This window comes from Cottoperca gobio, chromosome 12 (genome assembly GCF_900634415.1).
Source record: "Cottoperca gobio chromosome 12, fCotGob3.1, whole genome shotgun sequence".
NCBI lineage: Eukaryota > Metazoa > Chordata > Actinopteri > Perciformes > Bovichtidae > Cottoperca > Cottoperca gobio.
The window spans coordinates 4,147,476-4,165,293 of NC_041366.1; the positions used below are offsets into that span (position 1 = coordinate 4,147,476).

At 40.8% G+C, this 17,818-nt stretch overlaps 1 protein-coding gene and 1 long non-coding RNA gene across 2 annotated transcripts; one reads left to right on the forward strand and one right to left on the reverse strand.

Annotated features, from left to right (window-relative positions):
• The first annotated feature begins 2,411 nt into the window (after window positions 1-2,411).
• On the forward strand, window positions 2,412-3,094 carry LOC115016775 (growth arrest and DNA damage-inducible protein GADD45 gamma-like). The gene is made up of 3 exons (XM_029444795.1): window positions 2,412-2,545; window positions 2,657-2,864; window positions 2,981-3,094. The coding sequence occupies exons 1-3, from the start codon at window positions 2,445-2,447 to the stop codon at window positions 3,092-3,094; spliced, it is 423 nt and encodes a 140-aa protein (XP_029300655.1). The 5' UTR covers window positions 2,412-2,444.
• Window positions 3,095-11,916: 8,822 nt separating this feature from the next.
• LOC115016884 (uncharacterized) lies at window positions 11,917-14,017 on the reverse strand. Its single transcript, XR_003833203.1, has 2 exons — window positions 13,854-14,017; window positions 11,917-12,975 (listed from the first exon to the last, which is right to left on the reverse strand). It is a non-coding gene; the product is annotated as an uncharacterized LOC115016884 (long non-coding RNA).
• Window positions 14,018-17,818: the final 3,801 nt, after the last annotated feature.

Here is a 17,818-nt window from a genome sequence, read left to right on the forward strand (position 1 = left end):
TCTCCTAAACCCAGGTCAACCCCGACCCCTGGGCGCGCCGATCCTTTGTCTACAAGTCTCCACATTTGCCAGTCTGTTGTCTGACTTTTGATTAAATTTGAATACCAAAGACACGAGCTTATGGTCTAAACTTTCACAATGATGTTATCTCCAAAAGATGCCAGACGTGTAAATTACATTCAGTTTGCGCTGTAAACACGTGCAAGAATGCTCAAAGTGTGTTTGTTAAACAACATAATTCTTATCTGCGCATTACTGCAGCACATTTGTTTATTTCTACATCACTTTCACTTGCCCTCGTGCCCTCATCAGCACATCAGCTGGCCGCCAAACTTACATGTGGGCCAAAGTTTGATTTGGATCCAGTAGATGAAAAGTCAAACACTGAGCTTTTTTTTTTTTGGAAGGATCAGCTTGCATGGCCACAGGGCAGGCAGGCGCGTGCAAATCGATACCGACCTATTGTTGCTGAAGCACATCTGCCAGACGGAGGCCTCCTCGGCAGCGCGCGACAGGTGTTGGTGGTCTAAGCTCTTTTCTGGTGACCTGCAGCGACTCATAAAGCTCTGAACCTCTTTGTAAGGATAGAACGTGTCTAAAGCTGCAGGAAAAGATTTTTGCAAATATGACCTGAGGTTTGGGGAAATAGGTGAATAGTTTAGTAGTTATAGAAAAAGTAAATACACGTAAATAGGAAAAACTCGAAAAACTTCAGCGTTTGGATTTTGTTTCACCTCAAAACTTTAAAATCATTTTTACAGCGGGTTGACAAACTGCCATCACGGCCAGCAGGTGCTGTCCGACTTCCTTTGTCCACCCTCCCCTTCACCTTCCCCCCGCGGGCACAGATGGTATCTCTCGGTTGCTGTGGAGAGTGATGCAGACAGAGAGATAAAGCATGCACGCATCTCCAGATGCCACGCGCCTCAAGTGAGGACCGGCCTTTAGGCATGCAAAGCAGCGGCGCGTGTCACTGTCTACAGAAAAAACAGTGCATGCAGGGAAATTGGTCATGAGTTATAAAAGTGTCTGACATTCAATGGAATTAGGATGGTTTGTATTTTAGCCTTATGACACATAAACAGCTCCAAACTGCACATTTGTATCATTATGCTAACTACTGATACTGACTACTAACTGTTATTTAAAGGACTGTGCTAGAGTTATAGCAAGTTTTAGCAAACACTGTGTACTTGTGTATGCATGCTGTTAGGTTTTAAGTTTTGGTTTCCATTACTGTACAGAGACATTCTGAGGTAAAAACTCCCTTTTAAAGAAAATCCAAAATCCAAAAAACTCAAAACTCAAAACAGAGAACAAGAAACCAGTTTATTATAAATATATTTCTTTTAAAGGTCCACATGAGACTTATTTATATAAACTTTAACCTTAGATGAGATACTTCAAGGACAGTCAGAGAACTGAATTATTGAATTCAGACTTTTCACGATGCAGTGAAACATTATTATCACATGAAAATGGTGAAAACTTCAACAAGTTTATTGTATTATTATTCTTGTGTATTTTTTAAATCACTGAACATCAAGTCTGAATTAGTTTCTGTCAAAGTTATATTATAATTGCACGGTCATATGGTTTAAGTTAAAACCTAAGCTTTTCATTTGTAAGTGCAGAGTGATTGATTGAAAAGTTGCCACTGTATTACCTCATACAATAATTAATGTTCACTGTGCATTACACAGCTCAAGCAACTATGAAGAGTCTGCTACTTGATTTTTATGTTGTATGGAAATGAATGGAAGAACAGCCTACTGGACTGTTGGGGAAAACATGCTTTAAAATATGAATATGAATCTTGAAATATGAAACAATATGGAAGGACTATAAAAAAAGCACTTCCTGAAAGTTTTGCTTCAGTTATTTTGTACAGCTCTAGGCAGCCATTGATTTCAATACATTTTCTGTTCAATAGAAAATCAAATAGCACTCTTTAATATTGATCGAGGTGAGAATCCATCACACTGAACATCAAATCTACAAAAATGGACACAACTGCATAGTTTGAAAAACGTTCAGCTGTGATGTAAAGTACTGTATGTGCGTATGGTCCTCGCTTGATTATTGGTCGCATCTAATTCTTCCAGAACTTTGAGGACTTGGACGACAGTAGAAAACTCTTTGAGGTTTCTCCATGTGTGGTTTCATCAGTTCTCTAATCTCAAGGAATCATTTAAAGGTCAAAGAGTTTTCTACATCTGATCCTTTCAACCAAAGCTTCCCCCAACTTTCTATGGCTTTTCTATAGGCACGCGTCCCAGAGGGTGGGGTGGGGGCTGCAGGCCTGTTGTAGCTATTGTGCCCCAAACGGCCAATCAGAGAGCGAGCGTGTGCCGGGTCTGCAGTATAAATACTGGCAGATTCTTAGAGACAGCACAAACTGTTTACTATCCGACCACATCACCTGAACTATTACCTATAGCAACATGCAGTCTGCTGGAAAATCTCTGAAGGAAGCTCTGTGCTGTGCTCAGGGCGAGGATCGACTCACTGTTGGAGTCTACGAGAGCGCTAAAATCATGACTGAGTAAGTACACTAAACAGGACTTAAATATGACTTTGGCATCGTCTCTGAACAGCCAACATGACCATCATGAACAGCAGCAGCTAACCACAGGTGACTTTTCTTTGTCCACAGTGATCCAGACAGCGTGTCTTTCTGTGTCCTGGCCACGGATGAGGAGTTTGAGTGTGACATCGCTCTGCAGATCCACTTTACCCTCATCCAGTCCTTCTGCTTCGACAACGACATCAGCATCGTCAGAGTGAGCGACATGCAGCGTCTGGCTGAGATTGTTGGTGGCAAGGCGGAGCAGCTTGAAGATGCCCACTGCATCCTCATCACGGTATGTCGAGCTCAGATAATTATGTGATACTGAATCATTTCACAAGTGTGTGTTTGGTGCGTTGTTGAACGAAACATGTGACTAAATTCTCTCTCCTCCTCCTCCTGTTTGAACAGAACCCAGCTAATGGGTCTTGGGAGGACCCTGCTCTGGAGAAGCTGCACCTGTTCTGTGAGGAGAGCCGCCGTCTCAACGACTGGGTTCCTGAGATCAGCCTACCCGGGCGCTGATCTGGGCCTCGGCTCATCTCTTGCTCAGATGCTGTTAAAGCTTCTCATCTTGAAATACTCATCCTGACGAACAGGATGACCCTGTTTCTACTCATCCCTGGATACTCCTGAGGAGGCTTCCCGTCCAGGCAGCACGGCGCCGGCCCGAGGGCCCCCCCGTGAACCGTCGCCTCTTGTCCCGTCCATGCCAAGATGACTCTCATTCTTTATGTGAATGAGAGTCAGGTATGCCACAAGAGCGACGCATCGACCCTCATTCTTTGTGTGGATGAGGTTTGGAGAGGGAGGAGATGCGAGTTCTGCGTCCTGTGGGTCTCACAGAGCAAACGTCGCACGTTGAAAAGCACGCGCAGCAGGAGAAGAAGCGGTGCTGAGAAAGAGGCGTTCTTAAAAAGGGACTTTTTAAAGACGTCCTCTTTGCTGAGCAACACAACAACAGTTGCAATCAGCGGAAATGTTTCCCACTTTCCAGAATTGTCTTAATTCTCTAAAGGTTTCACTTTAGAAATTTAACAATGACAAATGATATTCTAAAACATAAAAAATTAAAAAAATACATTCAAAAACAAGTTTATTCTCTAAAGGTTTCACTTTAGAAAATGACTTAATTATGTTAATGTTAAAAATTATGAGAATTTGTAAGATTGTCTTGTAAGCATTTAATTATGTACTGAAGACTTGACGTTTCCATCCTGTTGGAACAATATTTGAAATAACAGTTTCACAAAATATTCTTTAAAAAAAAGTGTTTAAAAAATACTATCTAAAGGTTTCACTTTAGATAGTAACATTGAGAGAAGAAATACAAAAATAAATGAAAAAAATGAAAGAAGTGTGTGAATCTGAAATCTGAAACATATTATCAAAAAATACCTTTAAAATGCAATTGCAGTTGTTCCTGAGGGTTTCACTTCAGCTTTATGTATGTCAAATTAAATAACGTGTTCTCTGCATATCTGATTTTAAGAAAGCATAGAAATAAAAATTTTGAATTTAATATTGCCCTCTGACTGTACTTTGACTTTTTCACGGAAGGTTTAAATTGTCTGAAGCATAAATGAAGTCCCACGGAGACCTTTTCTTCTGCACACTGCTCTTTAAGGAGTCCTTTAAATGTTTCCTGAACTTTAAAGTCTTGACCAACACAGCTGTAACCTGTGTGCAACTCAAAGCAACAACAAACATGTCCGCTCTTTAAACATCTACCTCCGTGCACCTTCACACATCTATTCATCTCATTTGCCTTCTCTTTTAACTGAGACAGATGATTGACAGTTCTGTCCTCCACTCACTCATGATTGTTTTTCACATTTTTCTGAAAAAATCATTCTGGATAACATCCTTAATAACAGTCCACTGTAATCATTGCCTTTAATTGAGTCTAAATATTATGCAGCACAGTTGTAAAACCAGGCTTCCTTGTACATTTAGAACACCAAGTTTACACGACAGTTTGACAAAAGTAAAAATGTGCTAAGTCGCTGTCTTGCTGAGAGTTAGATAAAAAGATAAAACGATTACCACTCTCATGTCTCTAAATATGCAGCAACATGCAGCAGGCTGTTAGCTTAGTTTAGCATTAAGACCGGAAACAGCTGATCTGGCTCGTCCCAAGGCACTGAAAGCCACCAGCTGCTCTAATGCTAACTCACTAACTTGAATCTTGTTTGTTAAATCTGTATAACAATGTTTTATCTTTTGGCTAAGCTAGTCACCTGCTGCGTCAAGCTGCATATTTACTGCACAAACACGAGAGACGTGCGACTCTTTGCAAGAAAGTGAATAAGAGGATTTCCCAAAAGTCTTCAAGAGGAATCAAGCCACTGCATCAGATTAAGGCAGACGTTAGCTTAACGCAGGCTTCTCATTCATTTCAATGACTTTGTTGGCATAGCAGGAGTGCTGACACAGACTCAAGGACAACAGTGCATTTAATTGGTAAAAAATGATGATTTTTTTAACAGTCTGGATTTCCGAGCAATTCTGTTGTTCACCGTCAAGACAGACACAATAATTCTGCCGTAAGAACCGTAGTAGTAAAATGCAGCATCTTGGCATCGGATACGACTTTGTATTGTATTGTCAGCAGAGGTGGAATGTAACTAAGTAGTCTCCATTTACTGAAGTACTGGACTTACGTACAGTTTCGAGGTACTATTTTCTTTTCATGCCACTTTCTTCTTCTACTGCACTAAACCTCAGAGGCAAATATTTTTCTTTTTACTCCACTATATTTATTTGAAAGCTTTAGTTACTTTACAGATTAAAGTTTTAGCAAATAAAACATGAATGTTTCACTATAAGAGCAACCTTTTTGATTATCATCATTTTTCATACAAAAATATTTAATAGTTCCAAGTTCTCAGATTTGAAGATTTTCCTTTTAATGAATTACTTTATCAAAATTCTGTATCTATATAATGTTGAGGTTTGGACTGTTGCTTGGACAAAACAAACATTTTAAAGGCGTCACTTTGGGCTCTGGTTATTGTGACGCATTTCTTACTATTTTCACTATTTCTTTACAAACAAAACATTCGATTCATGGAGGAAATAACAATCAGATGAATCCATAATGAAAATAATCTTTAGTTCCACCTCAACCAACTACAACAGTAACATCCTTCTTTCACATGAATGCATTAGTAATAATGATCTAATGATATATATAATAGTATAACAGTCACAGCCTGGGTCATTTTTATACATGTAATACATAAACTACGTTTTCCTGATTATACTCACATACTTTTACTTCAGTAGAATTTTGAAGTTTTTTCAGGACATCACAGACTCTGAGATGTTTTCTGGTGTTGTGCGGTTCAGTGATGTCATACTAACTTTAACTTTATTATCATCATTATAATCATTAAGCGAAGCTGTAGCTTTATTTAATGAGGCTCCTCGCACGGTGAAGTCAAGAAAAATCAAGCAAAGTGAAGTTGCAGAGTAATGAAGCTGATCTTTGGCTCCTGGCAGAACCTTTAAGCTTTTGTGTCTTTGGATCCAAACTCTAAAGTCACTCTGACCTGCATGTTGCCTGCAAACTATTGTGGAGTCAACAGCAGCTGCAGCCCCCACGCCCCACTGACACACACACACACACACACACACACACACACACGCACGCACGCACGCACGCACACACACACACACACGCGCGCGCGTACACACACACACACACGACTGTGACTTCCTTTTTTTCCATCTTTCTATCAAAGTGCTCATTACAACCTGATACATTTCACAAGAATAAACTGGTATAAACTAAACCACAGTGGACCAAATAAGAAGAGAGAGTTAATTTCGTTAACAATAATTATTATTAAATATGTTCGTAAACAACATTTTTCCATGACTAAGAAAAGACGATAACGAGCCGGCACCAACTCCATTAAACACTGTGAGGATAACAAAATGCAATATTGTTGTAAAATGTAGTTATCAAAATCTGTCTTTATTTATATCGACAAAAAAGATGAGAAATATTATAAATAGTTTTTTCAATGCAGCAGTTCCCATTTCGGTGTAACTTACTTACTTAATGGCACAATGAGTAGGATTTCCCTTAAAAACATCATTTATGACCCACTACTGTGTAGCGCTGTATCTACAGAGACCCTGCAGCCCTCTACCTGGATTTATTATTTAGCTGTACTCAGGACATTTTAAAGGCGTTGACCTCTATAAAAGCGTAGCGACCAGGTGCCAGATCGTCAGCACGCATCCAAGACGAAGCTTCAGAAATGGCGGCCGCAGCGTTAAAATCCCACAAATATCGTGAGGTGAAACGCCAAGTGGACACACTTCGTTCCAAAACGAGAGTGAATGAGAGTCGGCTTTCACTCGCTGGCGAGCACCGTCACCATCGTTGAGCCAGGGAGGAGGGTCGACTTTCAATGTTATGTTTACAAACTGCAACTGACAAATTCTACTCATTGTGCCTTTAACTATAATGACACAAGTTGGAGAAAGAAAGATGATACTTTGGTTACGATTGACTGAAATGTTCGATATAGTCTGACGAATAAAGATTAACATGTCGACAGTTTTCATTGACTAAAACTTTACTAAAATATTAAAGGTTTTTATTGACTAAGATAAAACTGGATGAGGTTGACTAAATATGATAAAAAGTAACAAGGACAAATGACACATGACTAAGACTAAATAAAACAAACAGTTAACAGTATTCTGCACAGTTGCAACATGTGATTAAAAGCTGAACCAGCTGCATCGTTCACTGTGCTGTGCCCTCACATGTGCATATACACAAACATACACACTTCCTGTCCAAAAAGAAAGAAAAATGGACCAAGCAGGACCAGCTGAAACACCCATTTAAATCTCCACGACAACAAGCCCGGCACTTACTCCATCTGCTGTCCAATTTAATGATGAGGATAAAGGGACAGAGAGGAGGAGGAGGAGGAGGAGGAGGAGGAGGAAGAGGAAGAGGCAGTGTGCCTGGCACAAGCCGACTGCCATTCATCCATTCAGGGCCAAATCCTGACTAAGAACTTCATCCCCCAACAGTCAGCAGAAACACGTCTGTAGTGTCAACACAACACAGTCGCTGCACCCTCTTACAATAACATCACAATAACAACCTCAAGCAAGTCTGTGAAAATGTGCTTTTAAGGAATAGTTTTGGGAAGAATGCTCCGTCGCTTTGCCTCTGAGAGTGAGATTAGTAGATCAATACCAATCTCATGTGTGTATGTGAAGCTGGAATCAGGTCGTAGTTAAATTAGCTTAGCTTAGCACAAAGATTAGGAACAAGGGGAAACAGCTAGCCTTCATCCAGAATGGGTCTATTTAAACCATAGACTGTATATAAGAAGTAGTCACAGTGACGTCACCCATTAGTTTGTGGACTAACTTGAAGCATCAAGTTTGGCATTGTGGCCGTCGCCATCTTTTTTGGTGCCTGAAGTGACCATATTTTGATTTTGGTGTCGCTGGAGAGCAGAGAGGCCCGGCGGAAGCACGTACGGTCAACAACTAATGCTAGCACTAGATTGAGACCATAAACTCATCAGGAAAATGTTTACTGAGGAAATACATCGAGTGAGAAGTAATTTCCTCACTGACTTCTATACAATCAGACGTCTATTTGCAACCTGCTGGCCATTACAAAGAATGCAAGTTTAAGGTACTTCCGCATTGGCTTCACTTGTCATGTTACGTAAAAAAAGAACATAATCAGGCAGAATTTATTTTTCCCTCGGAACATAATTGACATTTTTAGGAGACTAAGCAGGATGAGAAGATCGATACCAATCTAGTTTGTATGTGAAGTCCGGCCGGGGTTAGTTTAGCATAGAGCCCGGAAGCAGGGGAAACAGATAATCTGTCTCTGTGCAAATATAACAAATAAGCCTACTAACACTTCCAAAGCTCAGCTTGTACACAAACAGAAAAGTCCAAAATGCTTGAATTTTCTGTCTGAACTGGCTCACCCTGAACAACTGGGCTGCCCTCTGTCTCAACCCCGGTCATAAAGAGCTCTGCTGCTGCTGCTGCAGCCACATGCTGCGTCTCAAGTGTCCTTTCAACATAAAAGCCTCCTCCTCCTCCTAAAATCTTTTCTGTGTGCTGGAGAGCTGCGGCAGATGGTACTGACGGGCTGCAGGCTCAGTGTGTGTGTGTGTGTGTGTGTGTGTGTGCTTGAGTGTGTGTGTTAGTGTGCGTGTGTGCATGTGGGTTACTCTGTGCTCTTAGTTTGTTAGTGTTTTGGTTGAGCATGTTGCCTAGGATACTCTCTCACCACAGCTCAAATACATTTGTATGAATCTATTTCTTTTTAGTGGCAGGCACACATCATATTTACACTGAAATATTCAAACTACATTTCCTAAATGTTTCTTGTTTATCTCCAGTGTAATTTATATTTTTGGAAGCATGTTTGTTGGGTTCGGGTTTGTAAAGAGGGATCCAGAGCTGAAGAGTTTCAGAGGTTAATGTCTGCGGACTTGCTCTGTCTGATAGCTATGCTAATATAGTTTTTAACTACGTTAATACCGACCTGCATCATTACCATAAGCCTGCTGCTGCAGGTCACTGCAGGATCGGGGTCAAACAACACGCACACACACACACGTGTAACTCTGTGTATGTCCATCAGTCAGTTGTGTATATGCACGCACACACACACACACACACACACACACACACACACACACACACACACACACACACACACACACACACACACACACACACACACACACATACACACACGCCCATTCCCTCAGTCATCAGCTGCTGTTGCTAATTTGTGTTTGTGATACCCATCAGTTGGGCCTGTGTCAGCTCATGATGAATCTAATCACTAATTATAATAACAACCCTGCAGCTCTCAGGCGGCTCCTCCCGTACTGAAGGATACTTCATTCAAATACTCTTTTATTGCTATTTGCATAATTCAAAAACATTCATGCAATAATTCAAACATCATCATTTTGGTATTAAAATGAGAACTGGTCTGTCTTCAAAATAAAAGTTGTGATTTTGTATAGCAAGCATTGCATTGTTCCAGATGTTATTTGGAAGTGAGAGTCCTTGTTACCTTTATCTTTAAAGGTAACAAGAGTGTAAATAAATATAGAGATAAAGTCATTTATCTCTGTTTATGTCCACAGCTGCAGTTTGTAAACACGCACGCACACACACACACACACACACACACACACACACACACACACACACACACACACACACACACACACACACACACACACACACACACACACACACACACACACTGCCAGCTGTTGCCAACACACTGGACTGCTTCTCTATTCAAAGCTGGAGGCTCGTTCAGAAAACAGAAGCAACACTGTGTGTGTGTGTGTGTGTGTGTGTGTGTGTGTGTGTGTGTGTGTGTGTGTGTGTGTGTGTGTGTGTGTTTGTGTGTGTGTGTTTGTGTGTGTGTGTGTGTGTGTGTGTGTGTGTGTGTGTGTGTGTGAGTGAGTATGTGTGTGTGTGTGTGTGTGTGTGTGTGTGTGTTTGTGTGTGTGTGTTTGTGTGTGTGTGTGTGTGTGTGTGTGTGTGTGTGTGTGTTGTGCTTGAGATAGCCAATATTGCTATTGCTTTATTTGAATTATTGTACTTTTTCTCATATGAAGCTCCTTTGCTCAATGTTGAAACACTTTGTACCTTTGTTTTGATAAGTGCTACATAAATAAAGTTTATTATTATTATTATTTATAATTATAACTTTTTGCAGAGCTCTCACATATCACTTTAGAGGCTGTGCAGATAGTCAAATCAAATCAAATCAAATCAAATTTATTTGTATAGCCCAATATCACAAATGATACATTTGTCTCAGTGTGCTTTACAGACTGTACAGGTTACGACACCCTCTGTCCTTAGACCCTCGCATCGCACAAGGAAAAACTTCCTAAAAGAAACCCCATAATTAAAGGGGGAAAAATGGAAGAAACCTCAGGGAGAGCAACTGAGGAGGGATCCCACTCCCAGGACGGACAGACGTGCAATAGATGTCGTGTGTACAGGATAAACAACATAGTACAAATACAACATTTGACAGAAATTATGTTGTGTTGGAAAAAAAGAAATAGAAAGTATGGATGAATCCAGGAAAGTCGTGCATGCAGAATCACAATATTGTGCACTGGAGACCAGACTTCACTTCTATGTTTCTGTGTGTATACATGCCATGCGTGCGCTGTAGAAGCAGATCAGATGCCGCCCCCCCCCCACCTCATCCACCGCACACCCTCACCTAAACAAAAGTCAGACAAAAGCTACAGCCAACACTTCTACACCCTCCTCAATTGGCACAAAGAGCAGAAAAACGACAGGAGGGGCCGTGCACAAAGGTGCATCGAGACCCCGACCCTCTCTCCTCTTTTGTGCTGGAGAATGGAACGGTCCAGGAGCAGCTGCTGACATTTGAGACGGTCCTTTCACCAAAAACAAAGTCTGGAGCTGTGAGTGTGCAGGCTGCAGGGCTGCAGGGGTGAGGGGGAGGGTGAGGAGGAGGGAGGCTGTATAGAAAACCAAAGGCACACTTTCCCTGATCAGTGTAAAGCTGACTCCCCATTCATCCTGCTGATCAGCAGCAGAGGGGGGTGGGGTCTTAAAGTGGAGGAGGACACCTTTAAAGTTGACGTGAGTCACATCAGTCACAGCACAAAGGAGTCCCAGAGGTCTGCCATATGGAGCAGGCACATCATCTGTTCAGGAATCACTCAAAGAAATCCAGCCACAGCCAATAGGAGCGCACGCTTTGCACCTTTTCTCTACCCAGAGACACATCTCTGGTTTCTGATTGGCTGTGGAAGTGTTGTCATTGAAAAAGTGTCTCAATTAGCCAGATAGGTAGGAGGACACTTTGTTGTTTTAGTGCTTCAGGACCTCTCTGTTTCCTCTCCGGTTACTTTGACATGTGGATCTCCAAATATCACTTTTTAAGCATTTTCTTCACTTTTGGTATCACTTTTTTAAAAGATTGTTTCTCACAATAATACTCTTCCTGGACTTTTTGCTCAGCTGATTTCTCCTCAGATACCAAATAAAATAATCAGATCTTGACACAATGGAATAAATCAATGAAAAGATCAAATGCAATTTATCTTCAAATTGTGAGTGCTAATTGTGGATTACACCACACTCATCATACATAAATACAAATTATTCTTATGGATGTTCTCAACATACATCTGCTTTATTTTAAAATATATCATCCACAACACCCTTTGTCCTTAGAGACCCTCAAATGATCCATAAGCTGTAGGTGTGGGGTGGCCAAACAACAGCCTGCTGCCTTTTTTAACAAATAAACTACAATATGGCTTTAGCATATTTATAATAAATTGTATGTACATTGCACATCCCAGTCCAAACACGTTTCACAGACAGACACAACCTCGGTCTTCAACTCTTGGCACAGAAAACAATATTTTACAATTTCTGCCTTTTCTGTGTGTTACATCTTAATATTAGACTTACAGATTTATATCTAATACAACATCAGGAACAACCAAAATGTATTTACAACCAATATTTACAGATTTACATATACCATAATCTTTAGTGGACATTTGGGCCAAGCACTGTATTAGAGTTTAAATTTAAATTTTAAACTTTAATTTAAGAGCAGCAGATACAGAAATACTTTTTGAAATATGTGGGCACACTAATGAACCACTAATGTTAAACATTAAACTGTTATTTTGATAGAAGATGCATTTTCTATTACACATTGGGGGTTCTCTAGAAACAAGAAGTTATTACAGTGTAACTGATATATTATATTTTATAATTCTTTTCTGTATGTGGCCCACAGTCAGACAAAATTAGGCTACTCCTGGAGATCATAGACTACACAACAATACAAACCTGTTTGAGGTATAAAGTATACTGTATAATAATAATATATGGTTCTGTACTGACTGTTCCCAAGTTCCATCAACTACTGAGGCAAAAATGTCAAAGAAAAAACAACCTTAAAACATCTGAGTAAATGTTTATTTGCTTTGGGACTCCCTGAAATGAAGCTGTGATCAAAAGTTGAATCTGTCGAGAGTTCTGAGCACTTCCATCAAAAGCTAATTTTCTCTCTTCTTCATCTCTGCAGCAGTGAAGTAACTTTTGAGAGCCTTTACTAAACACAACTATATACAAAAGAGTATTAGTCCTATACTGCCAAAGTGAAAGTACAGATCGCAAAATATAGTGACGTAACTCCTTTATATTCATGTCTTGTGTTCCTGTGTGTGCCATCCAGTGGTGTGACAGTGGTACTGCAGGATGTAAGGCTTCATCATCTGCCTGCTGAACACAGAACAACAGCTCCACCTGCTGGTTCACAGCCGCTCCTGCATCCCGTCTCGAGTAACTGCAGATATCTGGTTTTGATTAAACATAAATGAATTATCATTATGAGCATGTGAATTAAATTCAGGTAAGAAAATACAGAAGCTATAAACTTTTTATTAAAAAATGTGATCAGTTGAATACAGTGCAGAACATATTACCTGTACCAGCTTCTGAACTGTTCACTTTCATTTGGTTTGTTTTATATTCATTAAGCTAACTTACCCACAGAATGTCATAGATAGATACCCAACCACTAATGTCTCTACTGTTTGACTTCTTTGATAATATTTGGGGCAATTTATTATTAGACTGGAACTTTAACAGTAATTTAATTTAATTTGACTTTTCATTGGAATTGTGTTGCTGTAATACATTTATTTGCCGTATATCACTTTGTATAACTTTGAATTGCCTCTGTGTCTGAAATGTTTAAATGCATTGATTACGTTTTTCTTATCGATTTGCGGTTTGGATCCTACATTTCCCATAATGCCACTCAATAGGATCTGTCATTAGACACTCTGCCTGTTAAACAGCCACATGCTTTCAACTCCATACACCCAGTTTGTTACATTATGCAGTAAAGATTTGTGTGAGCCCAAGTGAGATAACTCTGATGACATCACGACTATCTCATCAGGGTGATTTTCCCATTAATCCCTTTGTATGTGAATTTGAGTGGAAACGGCAAAATACAAATTATTCGGAAATATTGTAAAAATAAATTTCACTCTTGACTGAGGTGGAAAAGTTGGTGTATTGATAAAAGCAAAACGTGACATGCAATGGAAACAGATGAAGGGAATAAATGATGTAACTTCCATGTCCACTGAAGCCTCTTCTCCACTAAAGAGATAACAGATCTGATGTCACCTTCCTCACATTATGAAACAAATGTCATACTTACGTCCAGTTTGAGGTCCGACTGGTGCTTTTTAAAATATGTCATCTCGGCACCTTCACCTTCAGCTTCAGCTTTTCTTTTGCACATTCACTTAAACTGCAATTAAAACGTTTGATACATTTGTATGGAAACCTGGCTTCAGGGTTGACAAAGCTGCTCCGAGCCACTGAAGTATATTAAGTAAATGTTTTGGCACATGAAGATATTCCCCTCCTCCCTCAAACCATCCCTCTCCCCAGATGTTTCCCAGCTGTTGACAAGCATGCTAACACTAATCGCTTTTTCATAGTAATCATTTCAATCAACATACCTTTCAGCCACACTGATTAAGATGCAGAGGGAATTTTAAAGAAGACATAGTTTCCATCTCTGGACAACGACACATTACTTTCCTTTTATGTCTGCTCTAAAGCTGAACTTGAGTATTTATTTCCTGGATGTACAATAAAGTAGAATTTAGCTTTGCTGATGTCAGCTGCTGCAGGAAGTGATCAAACCTACGGCAGACCACCCACACATGAGTGTGAGGCGAGGAAGCATCAGTCTGCCCGTGTTTTCAGCTCGCAGTGAGTGTTTACTGAGCCATTAGAGGATCTGTGTGTGGTCGAAGGTCCGTGTTAGAGATTCATCCCTGTTTCCCTCACTGAGATCTGCCGTTCAGAGTGGAGTATGGCGACAAACGAAAAAGCATTAACATGTTTAAGCCCTTCAGTTCATATACAGTCCATTAAACTGGGGACAGACGGATGAGCGAGAGTAAAGCACCATGACACTCTGCGGACTTACCGCCATGTTTTGCTCCACTTGAGAAACACAGTTCAGACTGAAGTGCTGTGAACTTTTCCTTTTTTCTCTCTGTCAGACATCCAGCAGCTTTTCTTCCAACTGATTTTCAGTACCAGGAAAATAGATGTGAACCAAAAACATGTTAGGTCACTGCATGTGCAATCATCACCCTGTTTCAAAAACTGAATAACACACGTGTTGAGGCCCACAGGACATCAATGAAAGGAGGGGAAAGCCAAGTTCTTATTACTCTGTTAATCTTTCTTAGTGGAAGTTCTAAAGATCAACGTGTTGGCAGATTCAACTGACATATAGACCCCGTTCACACTTTGTTTCAAAATGTCGCGATCGGATCACAAGTGAACATAAACAACCACCAGCAGGCATTGTGATCCGATCACTTATCTCTTGTAGTGTGAACGCTAATGTGTGTCCCACAAGGATGGAACAGGAAAATACGTCATCAAAGCCGAAGCTATCCTTTTCTTCCTTCTTTTTCTCAAGTCCAGTTGGTTCTCAATCAAGAAAGCTGGCTTTGACCACGACATCTGAACATATCAAAAAGCTTGTATAGATATATTACGTCAAACATCCTGGAACACGTTAGAATAGACCCAGGCTGCTGTTGAATAGTCTTTTTTTTCTAACTGAGTAAAATGACCTGGAAGTATTAATTGGCAGCCATGATAAGAGCTGTTTGAATTCTAAATGCTAAAGGAAAGCTGCTTCAATGCTTCCTTTCTTATCTCTTCAGCATAGAGTACACTGGACCATCATTTAACAAAGGAGAGGAGATAATGCCGTCCCACAATTCCTTGCGGCTTCAACATTTAAAGCAATGCGGCATTCGAGCGTCAATAACTTAACATTACTTGAATTCTACAGCAGTAAGTTTGTCACTGTACATGTTCTAGGCGTTATGAATAAAGTAGTTTTAAATAACAAACAAACCTACGCAGCCTTGTGTAAGTGACCTTTTCCTGAGTCCTTATGAATTCTTCACATCTTTCCTTGACCTCATTACGAGGACAGAAAAAAGCTTTTAGGAAAAGTTTTATTTTTTTACTATTTGACCGCAGCCCTGTTCTTTTGTTTTTTTATCTTTTCTTCTTCACGTTTCCAGCAGACTAAGCATGGGAAGTGCTTTGCTGACATTTGTTTAGATGTATAAGTGAGATCCGATCACAAGTGGTCACTGGAGACGCACATGGAGACGCGTTCCAATGCCAGGTGCGAATCCCCCAAGATGCATGTTAATAGTAAACAACTGAGCAAACTCCATCCACTGAGGAAGGCCATGAGATGTGGATGAACACCTGGATCTGCTGATGAAAAGGTTTTTCATAAACAACATGGAAGTAGTCGAGGTTATTCATAGCCAAGGTCTTCCACATCACCATGTCCACGTGTCCAAGAAGCAGCGATTACAAATTTAAGATTGAAAAGATCATTGAACAGAGTTTACGGTTACGACTGCTTCTCGTATCGCTTCAGCTCCCAATATATGCTAATTCAGATTACTTCAGATGTTCCTGTTTCCAAACAAGGACGTAATTCCTGCACTGCATTTTCCTTCATCCCCAAAATGTTTACAGTCTCAGTTAAATGTACTCCCTAGAATCTCCAAGTCAAGTTTCCATTCAAATTTGCCAGAAACTTTAAATAAATGAAGACATGAATGCATGTTTCCATCCATTGCTATTAGACGAATGTTAGGAATATTTGGAGATGGGCACATCGTAATAAACAGTTGGTGGCCCTAATTCTCCAGTGGCATTTTGCCAGTAATATTGTTATGGGTACGTCCAGAGGAGACGCAGGCGCACAACACTAGACTCTGGAAACGGAGTAAGGTTAAATAGTTTATGCAGGCAGGCAGGCAGGCAGGCAGGCAGGCAGGCAGGCAGGCAGGCAGGCAGGCAGGCAGGCAGGCAGGCAGGCAGGCAGGCAGGCAGGCAGGCAGGCAGGCAGGCAGGCAGGCAGGCAGGCAGGCAGGCAGGCAGGCAGGCAGGCAGGCAGGCAGGCAGGCAGGCAGGCAGGCAGGCAGGAGTTGAGCGACAAGTTATGCTGTGATCCGGGGTAGTAGAGACAACAATCTGGCGATGAGCGGCTGGAAGACCGGGGTAGATAAACTGTGCTGGGTTGAGTTGATTGTAGACAGGTGAGCAGATTGGAGTTGAATGAGATCAGCTGCTGATGTCTTTGGCCGCGCCCCTGCCACATACACACACACACACACACACACACACACACACACACACACACACACACACACAAAGAGACAGGGAAATCATGGACCAGAAAACACTAGGGATACAGATGGGACCGTGACAAATATGTTGCATAAGAAGAGGACACATCTTAGAGTTCCAGTCAAGCTTCAAACCAATGAGAATAAATTCTGTTTGTTTGATGTAATAATCTAAGGAAGGTTACAGTCTCCTCATCGCTCCACAGATCTGATGTTTTTGTCTGCCGCCATGTTTTCTTCTCTCAAGTGCAAGTAAATCAGGATTTATTCACCAAGTCTGTTTCAACTGCACTTTGTTGCATTTTGCTTATACAGCAACTTTTCACAACCAGTCAAGCAAAAGACTTTTCAAATTTCCTGCGTTTACATTCAGGGTTTTGATGTGCTAATTATAAATGCACTCAAAACAGGTGGATACAAACACACTTACTGTTCAGCTGCCAAGATCAATATGAGAGAAGCTCCCAGTTGATGAAAATGGTAATACGGTCATCGGAGTGTCCTTCAACTGTTCCTGTGTGCTCACAGTCAGCTGTTCAGGCAGCAGAGAAAGCTTTGTGGACATTTGTTTGTCTCCGGGCTTCACTTGTGAGGCTATGAACAGGCTTCCCGTACCTTCTAAACCAGGGGTGTCAAACTCATTTTAGTTCAGGGGCCACATAAAGGTCAATTTGATCTCAAGTGGGCCGGACCGGTTTTGGCCCCCAGGCCGCATGTTTCTCACCCCTGTTCTAAATGGTTGAGCTTGTTGGGGTCGAACACAGAGACCTGCAGACACTACTCAGGGCTGAAAAATCCTATTCAACCTCCTCCATGTTTTTCAGAAAAAAAGATTTGATTTACAAGTATTAATGCAGTAAAAATGTCATCATAATGTGCTGCAGACTTGATTGATATTGGTTATAAATGCAGCCCCTGTACACACACACAC

Excerpts from the sequence above, each read along its gene's own strand:
- LOC115016775 (XM_029444795.1), top strand. The coding sequence starts at position 2,445 with ATGCAGTCTGCTGGAAAATCTCTGAAGGAAGCTCTGTGCTGTGCTCAG. Across the intron at positions 2,546-2,656 it reads AGCGCTAAAATCATGACTGA|TGATCCAGACAGCGTGTCTT; the intron begins GTAAGTACACTA and ends CTTTGTCCACAG. Across the intron at positions 2,865-2,980 it reads CCCACTGCATCCTCATCACG|AACCCAGCTAATGGGTCTTG; the intron begins GTATGTCGAGCT and ends CTGTTTGAACAG.